At 47.1% G+C, this 22,277-nt stretch overlaps 1 protein-coding gene across 2 annotated transcripts in view; it reads left to right on the plus strand.

Moving 5' to 3' along the window:
- Positions 1 to 179: 179 nt before the first annotated feature.
- Positions 180 to 22,277, plus strand: part of LOC116463785 (E3 ubiquitin-protein ligase RNF213) — a 77,852-nt gene continuing 55,754 nt past the window's right edge. Inside the window, exons 1-10 of one of the 2 annotated variants that reach the window (XM_058434843.1) lie at positions 180 to 254; positions 2,169 to 2,291; positions 8,028 to 8,208; positions 11,127 to 11,300; positions 11,634 to 11,783; positions 15,583 to 16,208; positions 17,708 to 17,864; positions 19,436 to 19,653; positions 20,872 to 21,012; positions 21,119 to 21,283. In XM_058434843.1, the coding sequence (XP_058290826.1) occupies positions 234 to 254; positions 2,169 to 2,291; positions 8,028 to 8,208; positions 11,127 to 11,300; positions 11,634 to 11,783; positions 15,583 to 16,208; positions 17,708 to 17,864; positions 19,436 to 19,653; positions 20,872 to 21,012; positions 21,119 to 21,283 (1,956 nt within the window). In that variant the 5' untranslated portion in view covers positions 180 to 233. Of the gene's footprint in view, positions 255 to 2,168; positions 2,292 to 8,027; positions 8,209 to 10,851; positions 11,301 to 11,633; positions 11,784 to 15,582; positions 16,209 to 17,707; positions 17,865 to 19,435; positions 19,654 to 20,871; positions 21,013 to 21,118; positions 21,284 to 22,277 lie in introns of those variants that run through there. The other variant, XM_032147048.2, reaches the window with a different exon arrangement.

Below are 22,277 nucleotides of genomic sequence, written 5' to 3' on the forward strand. Positions count from 1 at the left end.
GCCACTAGCACGGCTCACTGTTGATGAAGGCTGGGGAGAGCTCTGGTATTCGCGGAGTCCCGTGCTGTCTGTATTGCCGTAATGCTCTGTCTTTCTCCCTTCATGGGAGTGTGCTGTGGCATTTAGTCGTGAGAGTGGGTGTGACCTGTGTGCGGGTTTTGCAGGTCTGGAGGCGGCTGGTGGAAATCCACTTCCCCGTGGAGCATGGCTGGAAGGAGTCGTTGCTGGGAGACATGGAATGGAGGCTCAAACAGGTACCAAAAGTTCGGGGACAGTCTTTTCAGGGCGTGAAGGCAAGCTGGAGAACCCCAGACCATTAGCGACAGCCAAGAGATCTCAGCGGTGCCTCTCTGTGGGCAGGGATGCGGTGAATCACAGCTCCGTGTTTCTGTTTCTGATCCAGCCCTTACAGTCTGTCCCCAGAAGAGCGCTTCGGAGTCTTACTGAGAGGACAGAGAGGAACAAGGGCCCAGGATCTCACCATCATGGGGGTGCAGGATTTTTCCTGACCCCTTCGTTGGACTTGCGATGGGGATGCTGTGTTTACTTGGCCCACCGTGCTCAACCCCTTGTGGGAGGGAGCACGTGGGTGAGTGTGGCATCTGGCTAGCTGCTTTGGGAGCTGGCAGGAGCAAGCTCCGTGCAGGCCCTGCAGCAGTGCCCAGGTTGAGGTGCCTGCAACCTCCAAAGCTCTAGAGGGTGTGTTACAGTGCTCTCTTAGCTCCGCTGTCTATGGACAGTGGTGTGTTATCAGCTCAGTGGGCCCCTTGCCTTGTTGCCTAGGGTGGCTGCCCTCTGCCAGGGCCAATGTGACAGCCTCTTTTAGGTACCCACACTCGGTGGGTCCCAAGCCCTTGTCCAGCATCCAAGAAGAATGAGGTCACCTGGACACTTGAAGGATGGTGAAGGTGGAGAATTTTATTAAGCAATGGAAATGGCTCTCCGTGGAGAGGGGAGCTGGAGAGGGGATGGGTCAGGTGGGGAGTCTTCCTCTGGTCCAGGTGTGTCTGGCTGGCTCTTCCCTGAAGTCAGGACATCTTTCCAAAGTTAAACCCTCTCTCCTTGGAAGTCCAGCCATCCCTCTGAAGTCAAGTCACCTGTTTCCAGTCAAGCTACTTCTCTCTCACTACCAAGTCTGGGGTCTTTTTAGGCACGAGATAGAGGGCAGGGTGGGCCGTAGGTAGTTTTGGAAAGAGCAACATTCTATTGGTAAAAAGACATTACTCTGAAGGAACCAGTGGGGAGAGAGCAGGCACACAGGGATAGAGGTTCTCACTTTGGACCATGGGTTTCAGGCTTTTCGGATGGAAGGTGGGGTTCTGCCAGGGACCTGCCCCTGTCTGCACAGGATTTCTCTGCCTCCTGCCTCCATCGGTGGGGCCCCAGGCAGAGGAGGGGCCAAGCCTACCCATAGCAAGTCTAAATGGCCCGTTGGTGACAGGAGCCTCATGACACACAAGTGGAGGACACACAGACATGCCCCTCATGCTGAATTAAGGCCTGAGGCTCGAGGAAAATTAGCTTTTATGTGATATGAGAGTTTTATATGTAACTTTTTTTTTTTTTTTTTGAGACGGAGTCTCGCTCTGTCGCCCAGGCTGGAGTGCAGTGGCGGGATCTCAGCTCACTGCAAACCCCACCTCCCGGGTTCACGCTATTCTCCTGCCTCAGCCTCCCGAATAGCTGGGACTACAGGTGCCCGCCACCACGCCCAGCTATATTTTTGTATTTTTTGTAGAGACGATGTTTCACCATGTTAGCCAGGATGGTCTCGATCTCCTGACCTTGTGATCCACCTGCCTCACCCTCCCAAAGTGCTGGGATTACAGGTGTGAGCCACCGTGCCTGGCCGATATGTAACTGTTAAATGGATCTTTAAAGGGAAAAGTCAGAAACAAGGAAAAATGACCTATTTCTCATAACTTACCTGTTTTTGCAAGCCAGGTGCTTTTTCTGCAGAGTGGGAAAAGAGACTCTTTTAAATTTTAGCCTTTGGTCCACTGGTCGGGGGCAGGGAGGACATGCTTTGCGTGGGCCGGGAGAAGCTTAAAATTGGGGGAAACGGTAAAACAGTGGGAAAGTAAAAATGACGAAAGAACTTTCATCCCATAGAGCACTGGAGCGCTGCATCCGAAAGCTCTGAAACCACCCCCCTTCGATTTTTGCAGGAGAAACCCCTCTCCCAGATCACTGCCTACTGCAATAGTCACTGGGACACCAATGGCTTAGAGGACAGTGTGGCCAAGACCTTTGAGAAATGCGTCATTGAAGCCGTGAGCTCAGCCTGCCAGGTGAACAACCTCTCCTCCCGGGGAAACGGATTCGGGCTCACAGCTGTGTTCTTCCATGACCCAGCTAAGGGCTATGAAGCACCCGCTGGGTCTCAGCTCCTCTGCTAACTCAGAGATTGGGAAGTGGGCACCCTCCTCCCTCGCCAAGGGCAATGGCGCTGAAATCCAGTTCTCTCCGGATTCCTGGGTGTACTGCACAGTCCCTGCTGCTCGCACCATCCTGCATGTGTTCCATATGGAATCACGGCCGTGCGCGTGTGGCACAAGTCACACGGGCTTGCAGGCCGTTCCTCAGACGGCCCTGTTATCACTGTGGCTGCTGGTTTGTTTGATTGTTAACCCTTGCTCAGTAGGTGTGCAGGAAAAGACTCCAAAGGTTGACAGAACATTTATGGAAGCAAAATGTGTGAAATGGAAAATGGTATCAATTTATTTAGCTCTTTTTGGCAAAGGGGAAGAGATTGTGCCCCTCTGTCTCCCAGGAACAGTCTCCCAGGCAGTGCCACACGAGGAAGCTCCCTGCTGGCCACGGCTCCCCCGCTCACATTTCCTAATTGGACACTTAATCCCTGTACAAGCACCGCCTTGCGGCCACAGGGGAAGTCCAGAAACATTGAGGTCATTGAATTCTGGGGACCAAGGGGTTCTAATTTTTTAAGTGACTGATACCATTGATAAGGTTTTCCTTTCCCTTATTTGTTAACTCTCTGTTGAGATATCGTTCATATGCCATACGGTACCTCCGTCAAAAGTTCCAGTTCAGCAGGTTTTGGGGTAGTCACAGATATGTACAGTCATCACCACAGTTAACGACAGAGCATTTTCATCACTTCAAAGAGAAACCCTGTCCCCTTTAGCCATCATCCTCCTCCCCTCTAGCCACCCACTCCCCTCTGCAGGCATAAACAATCGCTGAACATAAACAACTGCTTCTGTGGCTTTCTCTGTTCTGTCATATGAATGGAATCATATATGTGGCCTTTTGGGTATGGCTTATTTCACTGAGCGTAATGTTTTGTTGTTGTTGTTGTTGTTGTTCTTTGTTTGTTGTTTTTGAGACAGAGTTTCACTCTTTTTGCCCAGGCTGGAGTGCAATGGTGCAATCTTGGCTCACCGCAACCTCTGCCTCCCAGGTTCAAGTGATTCTCTTGCCTCAGCCTCCCAAGTAGCTGGAATTACAGCTACTTTTTGTTTAAAGAGTCTTTTAATTGTTTAAAGAACAATGTGCCGCCACACTTGGCTAATTTTATGTTTTTAGAAGAGACGGAGTTTCTCCATGTTGGTCAGGCTGGTCTCAAACTCCCGACCTCAGGTGATCCACCCACCTTGGCCTCCCAAAGTGGTGAGATTACAGGCGTGAGCCACCGTGCCCGGCCGAGCATAATGTTTTAAAAATCCATCCAGGCTGGACACAGTTGCTCACGCCTGTAATCACAGCACTTTGGGAGCCCAGGAGTTCAAGACAAGCCTGGGTAACAGAGTAAGACCCTGTCTCTATAAAAACTAAAAAATAAACAAAAAAATTAGCCAGGCATGGCTGGGCACACCTGTGGTCCCAGCTACTTGGGAGGCTGAGGTGGGAGGCTCCCTTGGGACCAGAAGGTCAAGGCAGCAGTGAGCCATGATCACACCACTGCACTTCAACCTGGGGGACAGAGCAAGACCCTGTCTCGAAAAGCAATAACAACAAAAGTCCATCCATATTGTAGCATGTGTCAGTTTACGTTAAGTATTCCTTACCCAAAATGCTTAAGACCAGAAGTGTTTTGGATTTCAGATGTTTTCAAATTTTGGAATATTTGCATTTACATAATGAGATGTCTTCCAGATGGGACCCAGAGTCTAACCACAAAATTCACTTGTTTCATATACATCTTATACACATAGCCTGAAGGTAATTTTATACAATATTTTTAACAATTTCGTGCCTGAGACAAAGTTTGTGTTAAGTATTTGTATGTTGAATTTTTCACTTGTGGCATCATTATACTCAAAAAGTTTGGATTTGGAGTATTTTGGATTTTGGGATTAGGAATGCTCAACCTGTATTTCATTTCTTTCCATGGCCAAATATTATTCCCTGTTTATCCATGTGTCCATTGACGGCCATCTAGGTTGCTTCTTCGGCTATTATAAATCTGCTGATACAAACATTAGTGTACATGTTTATGTGTGGGTGTATGTCTTCATTTCTCCTGGGTGTATACCTCGATGTGGAATTGCTGAATCATATGGTAACTCCATGTTTAATTGTTTAAAGAACTGTCGGCCGAGTCCCACAGCAGCTGGAACCATTTTCAATCCCTCCAGCAGCATAGGAGGCTTCCAGGTTCTCCACATCCTCACCAACATGTGTTATCTAACTTTTTGATTCTAGCCATCCTAGTGGGTATGAAGTGGTATCTCCTTGTGGTTTTTGTTTGTTTTTTGAGATGGAGTCTTGCTCTGTCACCCAGGCTGGAGTGCAGTGGCGTGATCTTGGCTCACTGCAACACCTCCACCTCCTGGGTTCAAGCAATTCTCCTGCCTCAGTCTCTCGAGTAGCTGGGACTACAGGCATGTGCCACCATGCCCAGCTAATTTTTGTATTTTTGGTAGAGATGGGATTTTACCATGTGGGCCAGGATGGTCTCGATCTCTTGACCTCATGATCCACCTGCCTCAGCCTCCCAAAGTGCTGAGATTACAGGCGTGAGCCACCGTGCCCGGCCTCATTGTGGTTTTTAACTGCATTTCTCTGATAACTAATGATATCAAGCATCTTTTCATATGCTTATTGGATTTATCTGTATTTTCTTTGGAGAAATGTTTATTGAGATATTTTGCCCCTCATCCCCCCCGCTTTTTTTTTTTTTTTTTTTTTTTTTTTTGAGAAGAGGTCTTGCTTTGTCACCCAGGCTGGAATACAATGGCACGATCACAGCTCACTACAGCCTCAACCTCCTGGGCTGAAGTGGTCCTCCCACTTCAGTCTCCCAAGTAGCAGGGACTACAGGCATATGCCACCATGTTCAGCTAATTAAAAAAAAAAAATTTCTGTGGGCCGCGCACGGTGGCTCACACCTGTAGACCATCCTGGCTAACACGGCGAAACCTTGTCTCTACTAAAAATACAAAAAATTAGCTGGGCATGGTGGCATGCGCCTGTAGTCCCAGCTGCTTGGGAGGCTGAGGCCAGAGAATCACTTGAACCCATGAGGTGGAGGTTGCAGTGAGCTGAGATTATGCCACTGCACTCCAGCCTGGGCGACAGAGCGAGACTCTGTCTCAAAAAAAAAAAAAAAAATTTTTTTTTTGGTAGAGACAGGGTCTTGAGATGTTGCCCAGGCTGGTCTTGAACTCCTGGACTCACATAAGCCTCCCTCCTTGGCCTCCCAAAGTGTTGGGATTGAAGGCATGAGCCACCACACCTGGCCTCTTTTGCTCATTTTTAAATTGGGTTGTCTTTTTATTATAGAGTTGGGAGTCTTTATTCTATATACAAGTCCCTTGTCAGATATATGATTGCAAGTATTTTCTCCCATTCTGTGTGGTTTTTTTTCACATTCTTGTTGGTTTCTTTTGAAGCACAGGAGTCTTTAATTTTGAAGAAGTTGAGCATATCTGTTTTTTCTTTTGTTGCTTGTACTTTTGGTGTCAAAGAATCCTTTGCCAAATCCTAGGTGACGAAGATTTACTCCTATGTTTATTTATCTCCAAATGTTGTATAGTTTTAGCTCTTACATTTAGGCCTTTGATCCATTTTGAGTTCCTTTTTGTATATGGTGTGAGGTAAGGGTTCTGTTTCATTCTCTTGCATGTGGACATCCAGTTGTCCCAGCATTTGTTGAAAGGACTCTACATTCCTCATTGAGTGATGTTGGCACTCTTGTCAAAAATCTGTTGACGATACATATATGGATTTATTTCTAGATTTTCAATTCTATGTATTGATCTACTTGCCTATCCTTGTGTCAGTACCACACTGGACTACCATTGCTTTCTAGTAAGTTTTGAAATTGGGATGTGTGAGTCCTCCTACTTCGTTCTTATTTTTCAAGATTGTTTTGGCTATTTTGGGTCCCTTGCAATTTCATAAGAATTTTAGAATCAGTATGTCAGTTTCCACTGACAAGGAAGTCAGCTGGGATTCTGATAGGGCTGGTATTCAATGTATAGATGAGTTTGGAGAGCATTGCCGTCTTAACAAGGTTAAGTTGGATTTCTTTCATTCAATTAGATTTTTTTTTCCCTGTTTAGACGGAGTCTCGCTCTGTTGCCCAGGCTGGAGTGCCCAAGTAGCTGGGACTACAGGTGCTCACCACCATGCCTGGCTAATTTTTGTATTTTTAGTAGAGTTGGGGTTTCACCATATTGGTCAGGCTGGTCTCGAACTCCTGACCTCAGATGATCCACCTGCCTTGGCCTCCCAGAGTCCTGGGATTACAGGCATGAGCCACCATTCCTGGCCAATTTCTTTTGACAATGTTTTGTATTTTTCATAGTTTAAATTTTGCACTTCTTTTGTTAAATTTCTAAGTACTTTTTTTTGTGGGGGGATGGTGCTATTGTAATTGGAATTGTTTTCTGAATTCCATTTCCAGATCGTTCCTTGCTGGTGTCTAGACACATAGTGCTCCATGTGTCTTGTAGCCTGCAACATTGCTAAGCTCATTTGGTAGCTCAAATTGTGTGTGTGTGTGTGTGTGTGTGTGTGTGTGTGTGTGTGTGTGTGCATGAGAGAGAGAGAGAGAATTAAATTTTCTATACATAAGATCATATCATCTGTGAATTGAGTTTCACTTCTTCCAATCTGGATGCCTTTTATTTCTTTCTCTTGCATAACTGCCCTGGCTAGAACCTCCAGTACAATGTTTAATGAAAGTGTTGAAAGTGGACATCTTTGTCTTGTTCTGATCTTAAGAGAAGGTTTCAGTCTTTTGCCACCAGGTGTGATGTCAGCGTGAGCTTTTCATAGATGCCCTTTATCAGTTTGTGGAAGTTCTTTTTGTTCCTCATTTGTTGAATGTTTTTTTTTAATCATAGAAGAGAGTTGGATTTTGTCAAATGCTTTTCCCGTATCTACTGAAATGATCATGCGATATTTTCCTATTGTTATTAACTGATATTTGATGTTAAATCAACCTTTCATCCCTGAGATAAATTACACTTGATTGTGGTGTATAGTTCCTTTAACATGTGGCTGGATAAGGTTTTCTTTTATCCTTTTAAATGTCAGAAAGTATCTATTATAAATTAACCTTGTGGCTTTTACTAATTACTGAAATATTTTGCAGAAACTTTGAACCTAAGAAAGAAAAATATTGTTTCTGGGAGGAGAATTAAAATGTATATGTTGTTCATAGGCAGCTTTTTAAAAGAATTACAGTTTAGGAACATAAAATATATGCTATATTAAGGGTTTATTCATTTTTGGTATTTTTCATGATATGAAAGTCCAAAAAAAAATGTAGAAACTGGCAGCCAGAAGGAAGGAGGGTTACTGGTTATGTTGGTGTGTGTTTGTGTGTGCGTCTTCACATCTCTGGTGCTGGACACTTAAGGAGGCAGTATACAAGGAAATGAAAATTTTTGAAGAAATGTAAAGTGTTTTACTATTTTGCTCTTTTTGTGGCCTTGTAAAACAAGTTACAGTAGATTTCTGAAATGCTATTGAGTAAGTAATTTGCTTTTGTTATTTCAAAACAAACTAATGAAAAACTTCTAAATGTCCCTCTTTTATTAATTTTCTTGTAGTCTCAGACCAGTATCCTTCAGGGACGCTCTTGCTCTAATTTGCGGAAATTTGGCACCCTCTTGTCTGCTGTGATCACTAAGTCCTGGCCTAGGAACAATGGGGAAGCCGTGGACAACTTGGATGACATTCTGAAGCATCTGCTCACGTTGGCAGATGTCAAGCACCTCTTCAGACTGTGTGGTATGTTTGCCGGAGTGCCGGGAACATGAGCTCAGGGAAGGTGGTGTCTTCTTGACTCTGGGAAAGGTGGGAGGCAGAAGATTTGACAGGATGATACTGAATTGGGATGGGCTGATGTTTGACAAAGGCTGCAGTTTGGATAGAGAGACCCTGGAAGGCTCAGAGTGTCTTGTGTTGTATATAATAACTAATGCTAACAGCCACTATTCATTGAATGCTTGCTGTACCCTAGCGACTGTGCTGGGTCGCAAGGGAAGTGCCCTTGAGACAACCCTTCTGAAAGTCCCCTTTAAGGCCCCCAATTTTCAGATCAGGAAACAAATGGAGAAGGCAATGCAACTTACCTAAGGTCTCAAAGATTATAAGTAGTAAAAACTAAACTCCAGACCCAGGTATGTCTTATTTGGAGAACAATATAGAACGTCCAAGCCAACATCGATGACCTCAACAGAAAGTGAAGTACTGTGCTGTCTGATTTCCCACCCAGCCCCCCGCGCCCCAAGTGTTTTGTGGTCAAGGGGGAGAGAGAGATATTCCATCCTAAAAACGTTAGAGTCCAGTTGACATGTGAGACCTTAGATTCATATCTTTTAGTGAGAAGGCACTGGATGTGGAGCAGCCAAAATCAATGCTGAACTTCCTACACATCAGGGAAGTTGTGGGGATCAAATAACTGAATTAATATGGGAGTGCATAAGTAAAAGCTACTCTCTTGAAAAGATCATTTTTGTGTTATTTGTATTTATTTATTTATTTATTTTTGAGATGGAGTCTCGCTCTCTCACCCAGGCTAGAGTGCAGTGCTGTGATCTCAGCTCACTGCAACCTCTGCCTCCCGGGTTCAAGCGATTCTCCTGCCTCAGCCTCCCAAGTAGCTGGGATTACAGACGTGAGCCACTGTGCCTGGCAGTTTATTTAATTTTAAAACAAGGTCTTCTCTGTTGCCCAAGTTAGCATGTAGTACAGTGATGCCATCATCGCTCACTGTAAGCCCCGACCTCCCGGGCTCACGTGATCCTCCTGCCTCGGCCTCCCAAGTGGCTGGGACTCCAGGCATGCACCACCATGCCCAGCCTGTTTATAAGTTGGATAGAATTTTTTTTTTTTTTTTTTTGAGATGGAGTCTCGCTCTGTCGTCCAGGCTGGAGTGCAGTGGCACAGTCTCAGCTCACTGCAAGCTCCGCCTCCTGGATTCATGCCATTCTCCTGCCTCAGCCTCCTGAGTAGCTGGGACTACAGGCGCCCGCCACCACGCCCGGCTAATTTTTTGTATTTTTAGTAGAGACGGGGTTTCACCATGTTAGCCAAGATGGTCTGGATCTCCTGACCTCGTGATCCGCCCGCCTTGGCCTCCCAAAGTGCTGGGATTACAGGCGTGAGCCACCGCGCCTGGCCTGGATAGAATTTTTTAGAGCACTTTTATGTGTACAGAAAAATTGAGCATAAAGTACAGAGAGTTGTCATCTGTCTCCCCCACCATCACACAGGCAGTACCCTGTTAGTAACATGCAGCGTTAGTGTGGTGCTTTTGTTACAGCTGATAAGCCAATATCGATACATTATTATTAACTAAAGTCCATAGTTTACAGTAGCGTTCATTTCTGGTGTTGTCCATTCTCTGAGGTTTGGATAAACCATGGCCTGTGTCCACCATTCCAGTATCGTACAGAATAGTTTCGCTGTCCTACAAAATCCTGTGCTGCACCCCTCCCATTTCCTGTAGTCTTTTCCAGAATGTCCTATGGCTGGAATCTTATGGGATGTCGCCTTTAGACTGGCTTCCTTCACTTAGTAATACGTATTTACGTTTCCTTCATGTCTTTTCATGGCTTGAGAGCTAACTTCCTGTTACCACTGAATAATATTCTATTGTGTGGATGTGCTACAATTTGCTTACCCATTCACCTAATGAAAGACATCTTGATTGCTTCCAAGTTTTTGCAATGATTAATAAAGCTACTATGTTTGTTTCTTATGGTGCAGATAAGCTTCATCTTCTCCTAATATTGTATGGCTCTAATATTACTGGGAGAGAAATCCTAAGTGATTAAACGAAACATATATAAAAATTCTTCCCTCTAAATTTGTCATAAAATCAATTCCAAGATTTTGCAAGATAATGAAGATGTACAGAGTATAAAGTTATCACATGGCTGTTTCTCTCTTTGCATATGCTATGAAAATGTCTAAGACCATCCTGATAGGCATTGCTAGGTATGTCTGCATCCCTGGTGCAGTTTCTTCTGCTGTAGGTATTCCTAGGGCGGGGGCTTTTTAAAGAAGATTCTGTGTATTCTATTTAAAAAATATATTCAGACCAGGTGAGGTGGTTCATGTGTATAATCCTAATGTTTTGGGAGGCCAAGGCGGCAGGATCTCTTGAGCCCAGGAGTTTGAGACCAGCCTGGGCAACAAAGTGAGACCCTGTCTCTACAAAAAATTTTGAAAGTTTGCCAGGCATGGTGATGTGCACCTGTGTTCCTAGCTACTCGGGAGGCTGAGGCAGGAAAATCAGGTTACAGTGGGCTGTGGTTGTGGCACTGCACTCAAGCCTGGGTGACAAAGACAGAGTGAGACCCTGTCAAAAAAAAAAAAAAAGGAAGTCAGTCCGTCCATATACTGAAGGGGACATGGGTTTTAACCTGAGAAATGTGTCTCCCAGCTGATTTTGGCCATTGCGGGAGTCATCTTCGTGGACAAGGAAGTTGTTCAGGGGATGAATCTGGGCAAGACCTAACCCTCGTGGGGGAAAGCAGAAGGGAGTGGAGTGATTGGCGCATCTGGAGACACTGGCCAGCCATTGCCTGTGTTTGAGGAAGTGGGGGCAGGACAAGAGGTTATTTGGAATTCCCATGGTAACGGCAAAGAGGCAGGAGGTGGGGAGCCCACTGTTTTGACTGTGTTCTTCATCTGTTCAGGAACCGATGAGGAAATACTAGCAAATATTACAGAGGATGGCAAGAAGTTGATGGCTGCTGCTGACTCTGTGTTCACGAAAGTTGTTGGTGACCTCCTAAATGGAACGATTTTAGTTGGACAACTGGAGCTGATTATAAAGCACAAGAATCAGTTTCTTGACATCTGGCAACTGAGTAAGCATCGAATCGAGATACGCACTTCAGGCTCCTGAGGCATTAAGTAGCTTGAAGACACGTTTGTGTGCATTTTTGTAAAGGAGATGATCATCTTAGCCTTGATAATGAGTATCTCTTCTTGCTCATACGTTGATAGGGGTGGTTTATAATTCTCAAGAACACCACGGGAAAGTGATAGAATAATGGCCATCTCGAAAAAGTGGCTATGTGCAAAACCGTCCTAGTCCTTCTCCTGGTGGCGGGGAAGGTGGGGCGCATTCAAAGCGCTGCCATGGAAAATGGCATTTGTTTGCTGTATTGGGTTACTTTATTGTTGTTCTTATTTTCCAGAGGATAAACGTCTTTCACCCCAGGATGAAAAATGTGCTGTGGAAGAAGCACTGGATTGGAGAATGGAGGAACTGTTATTTCTAAAGAAAGAGAAAAGATGTGTTGATAGTCTCCTGAAGATGTGTGGGAACGTGAAACATCTGATACAAGGTGGTATTCCTGAGACGTGAACAACGTTGAGGGCTCTCAAAGGGTTAGAGGAGAACACAGTAAGAATGGATCACAGTAGCAGATCTTTATTTTGGAGAGAAGGCTTTAAAATTTTTTTTCTTAATTTGCATTTGCTGGGGGGATCGCTTTCACCTCTTTTAGATTCTTCTTTTTGGTATTTATGTCCACATTTCCAAATAACATGCTTAAATGTCTCCTTGATTTTTCCGGTGTCAGCATGAGCTGCTGACGCCCGCTGCGGAAGATGAGGGCTTAGAGCCACACATTTCTGGTCTGTGCCCTGCACACATCACCTTTCCACCTCCTGTTGCTCCCTGTTTTCTCATAGTGGAGTTGCATCACTGTTTAGGGTTAAATCAACAGGACCCACACGGATCACAAGTGAACCACGAAAGAAACCGTCATCATTTTACAATTTTTGCACAAACTCTCTGTTTTCCACAGAATTACATTTCCTGTCAAATGCTGTTTTTTCACTGCGTTAATGATATGCTGTTTTCATTGTATTAATTTCTAATTCCATCCTAATCTCTGCGGAGTGCCTGAATTTCCTTGAAGATCATTGGTTTGACCTTTGAGAAGGAACCTGCCAACCCTGGGCTGCAGACGTAGGGTGGAGTCTCCCTCCACCTCCTAGGGGGCCTTTGCCTCCCGCGCCCCCCTCTGCCGCTACTTGCTCCTGCTTCCTCTGTGGGCAGAGCACACCCTCACTGGCTTCCTGAGAAAAGGGGGTGTAAGAGGTTAAACCCTCGAATCCTTGTGTGTCTAAAGATGTCTGTCCTCTTACTAGGTCAGTCGCTCGGCTAGGTCTAGAATTACAGACCGGAAGTATTTTCCTTCTGAAGTTTCAATGTGCTGCGCCATCATTGCCTCCACAGTGTGGCTATGTATGCAGAAGTCCGATGCAGTGCCAATTACACATCCTTCATGTGTGTGACCTGTTTTCTCTTTCTTGAAGCTCTTGAGCTCTTTCTTTTACTCATATTCTGAAATAATAATGTGTCTTGGCCTGGATCTATGTTCCATTGAGGCTGGGCATGTTGGCTCCCACCTGTAATCCCAGCACTTCAGGAGGCCAAGGCAGGAGGATTGCTTGAGCCTAGGAGTTTGCGACCAGCCTGGGCAACATAGCAAGACCCCATCTCTAAAAAAAATACGAAAAATTAGCAAGACACAGTGGTGCATGCCTGTATTCCCAAGTACTTGGGAGGCTGAGGCAGGAGGATCACTTGAGCCTGGAAGGTCGAGGCTGCAGTGAGCCGAAATCACACAACACTCCAGCTTGGGTGACAGAGTAGGACCCTGTCTCAAAAAATAAAATATTTTCAGTCCCCTCTATTGGGTATTAATCGGTAGGTCTTTCAACTCTAGATATCAAAACCCTTGAGTTCTGGGAAATTCTCTTGAATGATTTAATTTTTTCTTCTCTTGCTAGAATTCCTGTTAATTGGATACGGGACCTCCTGGATGATCATCTAACTGTCATCATTTTTCTCTCCGGTTTTCTATCTCTGTTTTTTGCTCTGCTCTTGAGAGATTTATTCAGAACCAAACTTTCTGCTTAGATTTTCATGTCAGCTTTCGTATATATATTTAATGTAAAGGAATTCTTTTTCTCGGAATGATCCTTTTTAAATTCTATCCTGTTCTTGTTCACGCTGCAGCGTCTTCCCTTCTGGGTTATTCACCATTTTGTTTTGGAGGTTTTGCTTTTCCTGGCATCATGTGCTGCTTCCTTTCACTTGTTGATTTGTTTTGATTTTCCTCCTATGTCTGGACATTCTTGTTTGTATGTTTATTAAGAGAAAGCCCTCACAAGTGGGTTGGCCCTCTGCGGGTTGCTGCCGTGGGGTGCCGTGGCTCGGCCTGGAAGTTGGCCTGTCTCCTGAAGTCTTCTGTCTCCTGCCTGGAGGGTGTGGGCCTGGCTGCCGGGTTTCTGGGAGCCAAGAGGGAGAAGCGGGCTGGCGGGCCTTGGCATCCTGTGCGTGGTCCTCCCATGGCCCGTGTTCTCAGTGTGGTTCTCCACCACCTCCCTCTGTCTCCTGTGCTTCACACCCCATCCTCCTTCCCCCGAGATTGGATAATTCATGTCTTCTGTTAGCTTCCTGAGAAAGGTGATGTGTCTAGAAATGCCCTTTTTTCTGCCATGTATCTGTGGCCTCCAATCCACACGCCCCTCTGCGTTATCCTTTCTAGAAAATAAACCATCTGTTGGCTGCTGGGTTGAAGGAGGAGGTCCACCTGCTGTGTCAGGACACTGGGGTGACAGTCGGTGTGCTGGATGGACCACATCTTTTTTTTGAGACAGGGTCTTGCCCTGTTGTCCAGGCTGGAGTGCAGTGGCTCAGTCTTGGCTCACTGCAACCTCTGCTTCCCGGGTTCAAGTGAATCTTGTGTCTCAGCCTCCCTAGTAGCCGAGATTACAGGTGTCCACCACCACGTCCAGCTAATTTTTTGTATTTTTAGTGGAGATGGGATTTCATCATGTTGGCCAGGCTGGTCTTGAACTCCTGACCTCAAATGATCCATCCGCCTCAGCCTCCCAAAGTGCTGGGATTACGGGCATGAGCCACTGTGCCCAGCCTGGGCCGTGTCTTAAACAGACTTTGAACGCAGTCTTCCTTATTTCATCACCACCTCCCAGTCTGCAGTGACCTGCACCATGTGTGTCTGGTTTTTGGGAATCCTGTGACATAAAAGTGCTCAGCTCTCAGCATTGCCCACTGGGGCCCCAGGACTCCCTGTTACCAGGCCTCACGTGTCATTTGCCACTGGTGCAGCTCGTTTGCAACTTCTAAAATTTTGTTCCTGTTATCCTGTTCGCCATTCCTCCTCCTGTCCTTGTCAGTTTATGACTTTTTTTTTTTTTTTTTTTGAGATGGAGTCTCACTCTGTCACCCAGGCTGGCATGCAGTGGCACAGTCTCAGCTCACTGCAACCTCCACCTCCCAGGTTCAAGTGATTCTCCTGCCTCAGCCTCCTGAGTAGCTGGGATTACAGGTACGCTCCACCACGCCTGGCTAATTTTTGTATTTTTAGTAGAGACAGGGTTTTGTCATGTTGGCCAGGCTGGTCATGAACTCCTGACCTCAGGTGATCCGCCCATCTCAGCGTCCCAACATGCTGGGATTACAGGCATGAGCCACTGCGCCCAACTAGTTTATGACTTTTTATTTTTATTTTTTTGAGATGGAGTCTTGCTCTGTCCCCCAGGCTGGAGTGCAGTGGCGCGATCTCGGCTCACTGCAAGCTCCGCCTTCCGGGCTCACGCCATTCTCCTGCCTCAGCCTCCCGAGTAGCTGGGACTACAGGCGCCCACCACCACGCCCGGCTAATTTTTTGTATTTTTAGTAGAGACAGGGTTTCACCGTGTTAGCCAGGATGGTCTCGATCTCCTGACCTCGTGATCCGCCCACCTCGGCCTCCCAAAGTGCTGGGATTACAGGCTTGAGCCACCGCGCCCGGCCAGTTGATGACTTTTTAAATGCAGTTTATATTCTGTCATTGGAGTGGGATTTGGCAAAGAGTAAACAGATGCGTGTTTTCCCACTGCCATCTTTACCCAGAAGTTTATGATGCTTTCTTTATCATGAATATTGGTTAACAAGGCTAAGCGGGGAGGGAAAGACCTGTGAACTCTTCCTGAGAAAGAAATCCTAGCAGTTGTGTGCTCTTGAGTTCGCTCAGAGAATTGAGGAGAGTAAGTCTTAGGAAAGTGAAATAAAATGGAATCATGATTAGAGCTTTGACTTTTGACATTTTCTTTTGGTTTCTAAAGTGGACTTTGGAGTGCTTGCAATAAGACACTCACAAGACCTCAGCAGTAAAAGATTAAATGAAGTCGTGACAGTGAGACAGTCCACCTCCTCGAACTCGCAGAGGACAACGCATTACCAGCTGAGCTCCCAGGTCCGAGAAATGGCTGGGAAGATAGACTTGCTCAGAGACAGCCACATCTTCCAGATCTTCTGGCAGAAAGCCGCAGAGCCGCTGAGTGAACCTAAGGAGGACCAGGAAGCCGCAGAGTTGCTGAGTGAGCCCGAAGAAGAATCAGAAAGGCATACCCTTGAGCTTGAAGAGGTGTATGACTATTTGTATCAGCCTTCTTACAGAACGTTCATTAAACTGTACCAGGATCTAAAGTCAGGACGGGTCACCCTTGCAGAGATTGATGTCATCTTCAAGGACTTTGTGAATAAATACACGGACCTGGATTCAGAACTTAAGATCATGTGCACTGTGGACCACCAGGGCCAAAGCGATTGGATCAAGGAGCGAGTCGAACAGATCAAGGAATACCATCACCTGCACCAGGCTGTCCACGCAGCCAAGGTCATCTTGCAGGTCAAAGAGAGCCTGGGACTGACCGGTGACTTCAGTGTTCTCAACACTTTACTAAATTTTGTAAGTTATTTGCTGGGGACTGTGGGGGTTTGGAGGGGCGTCCTGCCTCACGCTCTTCAGAAGCCATGGGCTTCGTGGCTTTGAAAAGCGGGGCGGATGACTTAGAGCTTCCGTCAGGGACCCCTGTGTGTGTGGTACTTGAGGCCTGAATATCCCGAGGGCTTTGTTTTTACCTTTGTTATAAATAGTACCACTGCTCCTTAGCCAGAGGGAGTTTTCTTGGGTCTGCATGGAGATCAAGAACTCAGGAAAGGGCAACAATCCTCTTTTCCTAACGGGCATTTGTAAAGGGTCATAGGCTCTCTTCAGGTTACAGAAGCCAAAAAGCAAAACACTTTGTCGGCGGCCCAACTGCATCTCCCAGTTCCACCCAAAAGCGGTAAATCAGTTGTTTCTGTTAGAGTTAAGAGGTGAGTCTTTTGCTATTTTTTTTTTTTTTTTTTTTTTTGAGACGGAGTCTCGCTCTGTCGTCCAGGCTGGAGTGCAGTGGCGCGATCTTGGCTTACTGCAAGCCCCGCCTCCCTGGTTCACGCCATTCTCCTGTCTCAGCCTCTCCGAGTAGCTGGGACCACAGGTGCAAGCCACCATGCCCGGCGAATTTTTTTGGTACTTTTTTTTAGTAGAGACAGGGTTTCACTGTGTTAGCCAGGATGGTCTCGATCTCCTGACCTTGTGATCCACCCACCTTGGCCTCCCAAAGTGCTGGGATTACAGGCGTGAGCCACCGCGCCCGGCTGAGTCTTTTGCTGCTTATGTTTTTAGGTAGACCAAGATAATGATTAGAATTTAGCATAAAAGCTGGAATCACAGCTGGGCACAGTGGCTGATGCCTGTAATCCCAGCACTTTGGGAGGCTGAGGTGGGCAGATCACCTGAGGTCAGGAGTTCAAGACCAGCCTGACCAACATGGTGAAACCCTGTCTCTACTAAAAATACAAAAATTAGCCGGGTGTGGTGTCAGGTGCCTGTAATCTCAGCTACTGGAGAGGCTGAGGCAGGGAGATCGCTTGAACCAGGGAGGCGGAGGTTGCAGTGAACCGAGATTGTGCCACTGCACTCCAGCCTGGGCGACAGAGCAAGGCTCCGTCTCAAAAAAAAAAAAAACAAAAACAACCTGGAATCACATCCATTTACACTTGAACTTCAATGCACGTCCTCAAGGAAGCAACTGCTCTGGGCCTTTATTGATAAAGCAGAAAAAGCAACAGTAGTTACCTGGCAGGGTTATGTGAGAATTGATTTTAAAATCCACTTTATTAAAATGCTTAGCAGAATATCAGGTTCCTAGGAATCACAGTTCCTCTTGATCAGGGAGAAACAGCCGTGGGGGTTCGATCATCCAATTCAGGGGTAAGAGCTCGGTGTGCCTGTTGTCACAGCAGTGGCAAATCTAGGCATCGAGGGAGGGTGGGGCTGCTGGGATGGTCAGTGCTTGCAGCTCACGGATTCTTGGGTTCTGGTTAATGAGTTCCAGTCCACAGTAGAGCTTTCTCTTGCAGACTGATGACTTCGGCCATGGAACACTGGACCAGATCAACCAGGAGCTCATCCAGGCCAAAAATCTGCTCCAGGACATCAGTGAGGCCCGGTGCAAGGGGCTGAAGGCTCTGTCCCTGAGAAAGGAGTTCATCTGCTGGGTCCGGGAGGCTCTTGGAGGTAAAATTAGCCTTTGGGGTTGCGTGGAAGTCTGGAGAAAGTTTTCAGATGGCGCATTGTGTGGCGTTCCTAAACTCTTTGGCAATACCTCCCCTTGGCCAAGGGCTACGTAAAGGGCAGAAAGATGTTGCCTGCATGCTTTAGGGAGATGGGCACTGCTCATACAGTTCACAGTATTTCCCACGTGCTGGTGTAAAAGCCACTCACCTCGCCACACCCCGCCACTTTGGAAGCTGTAAATGGCTCAGGTTCCTTTTCTGTAAAATCTTGCCCCCTTCAGCTTTTTCTTCCGGTAGATTTTTACTGGAGGACAAGGAGAGCTCCTGCCCACAGAGAGGTTTTTTTCTGTTTGTTTGTTTTTTTGAGACAGAGTCTTGCTCTGTCGCCCAGGCTGGAGTGCAGTGGCGTGATCTTGGCTCACTGTAACTTCCGCTTCCGGCTTCACGCCATTCTCCTGCCTCAGCCTCCTGTGTAGCTGGGACCACAGGCGCCCACCACCACACCCAGCTACTTTTTTGTATTTTTAGTAGAGATGGGGTTTCACCGTTTTGGCCAGGCTGGTCTTGAACTCCTGACCTCAGGTCATCCACCCATCTTGGCCTCCCAAAGTGCAGGCGTGAGCCACCGCGCCCGGCCCCTCAGAGAGATGTTTCTCACAGCTTATCCATTGATGCTGTACGTTTCTTGGCAGCCTCTTCAGTTCTGTCGCTTAGATGTCATTGGCGGAGGAGAGAGGAAGAGGCAGAGGAGGCAGGAGGGGCATAGGCGGCAGTGCAGGTGTGCTGAGGGGTCTGGGGCCACCACCTGCTGGATCGCAGGCTCTGGCTCTCTTGGGAGAGCTGCTGGTTTCAATGGTGGACTCTTTGGTCCACGCTGATGCACATCCTTCAATGAGTAATTTATCTGAGGGGAATGATCTGCGTGTTTCATAGTTAATTGTGAACATGTTATTTACAGCTGAGCCTTAGTTTCTTTTTGTTTAAATGGCAATGTTGTGTGGATTGAAGGAAACAGCGTACACAAAAACGCAGTACAGTGCCTGGGACATTGAAATTGCTCAGGAATGGCGAGATATCGTTTAGTGGTATGAACAGACACTACAGGCCGGGCGTGGTGGCTCACCCCTGTAATCCCAACACTTTGGGAGGCCAAGGCAGGTGGATCACCTGAGGTCAGGAGTTGGAGATCAGCCTGACCAACATGGCGAAACCCTGTCTCTACTAAAAATACAAAAAATTAGCCAGGTGTGGTGGTGGGCGCCCGTAATTCCAGCTACACTGGAGGCTGAGGCAGGAGAATCACTTGAACCTGGAAGGCAGAGGTTGCAGTGAGCCGAGATCGTGTCACTGCACTCCAGGCTGGGTGACAGAGTGAGACTCTGTCTCAAAAAAAAAAAAAAAAAAAAACTACAAAAGATTAGGTGTTCCGGACTCTTACTGAAAGCAGAAAGTGGACAGAACCTTAAAAATTCATGAAATATCATTTCAGCTTCAGTAAGGATTACTGCCCAAGACCGAGTCTTATGCTATGATGGAACAGTCCCACGCTGACCCCCCTCTTCTCTTCCCCAGGCATCAATGAGCTGAAAGTGTTTGTGGACCTGGCCTCTATCTTAGCGGGGGAGAATGACATTGATGTGGACCGGGTGGCCTGCTTCCATGACGCTGTACAGGGCTACGCATCCCTGCTGTTTAAGCTGGACCCCAGGATGGGCTTCAGCGCATTCATGAAGCATCTGAAAAAGCTGTGGAAGGCTCTGGACAGTGACCAGCACCTGCCCAGAAAACTGGTGAGTCTTATTCTGGCTGTAATGCAGATTACGTTGAATAGAGCGTTGCTTAGCAACATTAGGGGAGTGACTGTGCAAATGGTGGTACACCTGTGTGGTAGGTTTGTACACAGCCGTTTTCAATGATATTTTAAAAGCTTTTCTTCATAAATGGAAATTCACCATCTTGTTACTTAGAAAGCGGGATACCAAATTACATGACACATAGTATTCTCTAAGGTGCAAAACACATGTGGAAAAAAGACAGAAAGGAAGTATGCTGAAACGTTGCCAGGAGTTTTCTCTGAATGGTCGTAATTGTCATTTTATTCTGTTACTTTTTGTTATTTTCTATAATTGATAGAATTTTTTATCAGAAAAAAGTAAACATTTAAAATTAGCCAGGCATGGTGGTGTGCACCTGTAATCCCAGCTACACTGGAGGCTGAGACAGGAGAATTGCTTGAACCCGGGAGGCAGAGATAGCAGTGAGCTGAGATCACACCACTACACTCCAGCCTGAGTGACAAAGTGAGACTCTGTCTCAAAAAAAAGAAAAGAAAAAAGTAAACATTTAAGTTTAAGTAAACTACCTGTAGCAGGGTCTGAATTGACGTAGGCAGCTTAACTAGATACCTGGGCCAGCCCCCGGACGGCTGCTCTGCACGTGGGTGGAGGAAGAAGTGACATATGGAAGGGCAGGTAAAGCTATCTTCATTTTTCTGCTAGAAAGTCAGCAGAGTTTCCAAACAAAACCCTCTGTTGTGATTTTTCCTGAACTCCTCTTGTTGTACTTGGGGACCACAGAAGGACACTGAGGACTTGGGACACCATAGCCATTGCTTCCAGCAGAGAATGCACCCTCCAGCAGAGGGTTCTCTGCACTGGGGACCTGGCAGAATGATGGCGTCTGGTGGAGAGGCAGGCGGGCGGCTGCTCATTCCCCTCCACTCCTCCACAGATATAAGCCAAGTGCCCCCATGTGCCAGCTGGGGCACCAGGCACTGGAGGAAATGTGGGTGAACAGCGAGTACAAAGCAGCACTGAGTGACAGATCACGTTGTCAGGGTGGCACCTGGTCCATTCGGGGCGCTGGGTGGGTGACTGCGTCCTGAGCCCTGGGGAAGCATGGGGAGAAGGCTCTGCAGCGAGGCAGAGGCAGGAGACCGACCGCAGGAGAGAGAGGGGCTAGATGCTCGCTCCAGCTGTGGCCCGTGTTCTCTCCTTTTGTCCCCATAGTGTGACTCTGCCAGGAACTTGGAGTGGCTGAAGACTGTGAAGGAGAGTCATGGGTCTGTGGAACTCTCATCCCTGACCCTGGCCACGGCCATCAACCAAAGAGGCATCTATGTGATCCAGGCACCCAAAGGTGGCCAAAAGGTGAGCGGTCCCCAACCCTCAGCGCAGCTGTGGCCCGTCTGCAGGCTGCTGCCAGTCCAGGGCTTCTGCCCCCAGGAAAGTGACTTCTAACCTGTGCTCTTCACAGATTTCCCCAGACGCGGTTCTACACTTGATCCTTCCTGAGAGCCCTGGCAGCCACAAGGAGCCACAAGAGTACTCTTTAGAGGAGCTGAAGGAGCTTTTGAACAAGTTGATGCTGATGTCTGGCAAGAAGGATCATAACAACACGGAAGTGGACAGGTTTTCAGAGGTGAGGGCACATCTTTGCAGTGGCGCTAAGCTGGTGGTGTCATCTCGTCCGTGAGGGCTGTGTACTCCCAAGAAAATGGAAAGGATTTGACTTGGGATTTGCCTGATAAGAAGGGCTCTGCTCTTAGGCCCAGGGAGAGTAGAGTTGGCACATTTGTAGGGTGCATGGAACTCTAGTCTGCAGCCCCAGAGAGGTCTTAAGGCAGGCAGGCCCCTGGGTTAGCAGTCCCTCCTTACGATCCACAGGATGAACGCTGCAAGCTGGCAGCCTGGCCACCGCACCGAGAAGGAGGTTGGTCACCCAGCAGATAGCCCTTAGAAAGACACTGGAATTGCCTCTCTCACTCCATAAATCAGCAAGCATCCAAATAACTAAGATTTAGATGGACAAAACAGAAATAATCATACTGAGAGTGGTGTACTGGTTTAAGTAATAGTCTCTCAATTTTATTATAGGTTCTTTCTTTAAAGTTGATCTCTGCTTTACAAATGCTATCCTTTATCTCTGCTGGGTGCAGTGGCTCACACTTGTAAAGCCAGCACTTTGGGAGGCCGAGGCGGGCCTTTCACTTGAGGTCAGGAGTTTGAGACCAGCCTGGCTGATATGGTGAAACCACCCCATCTGTACTAAAATTACACAAATTAGCCGGGCATGGTGGCATGTGCCTGTAATCCCAGCTGCTCGGGAGACTGAGGCAGGAGAATTGCTTGAACCCAGGAGGCAGAGGTTGCAGTGAGCCGAGATCACACCACTGCACTCCAGCCTGGGCAACAATGCAAGACTCCATCTCAAAAAAAAATAAAAAAATAAATTAAAACAAATGATACCATTTATCTCTACAATGACTCTTTTCCTGATAAAAGTGCCATCTTCTCGGGTGGGTTGTGTAGATGAGGAGGGAGGCCTTGTGAGCGCAGATCATGCAGTGGGCCCGTGGACGGGGCCGTCTTTTGGCGGTAGGCCTGTGTGCTGTTGCAGAGTAGCGTGTTACCCT

Source organism: Hylobates moloch, unplaced genomic scaffold, assembly GCF_009828535.3.
Source record: "Hylobates moloch isolate HMO894 unplaced genomic scaffold, HMol_V3 SCAFFOLD_64, whole genome shotgun sequence".
NCBI lineage: Eukaryota > Metazoa > Chordata > Mammalia > Primates > Hylobatidae > Hylobates > Hylobates moloch.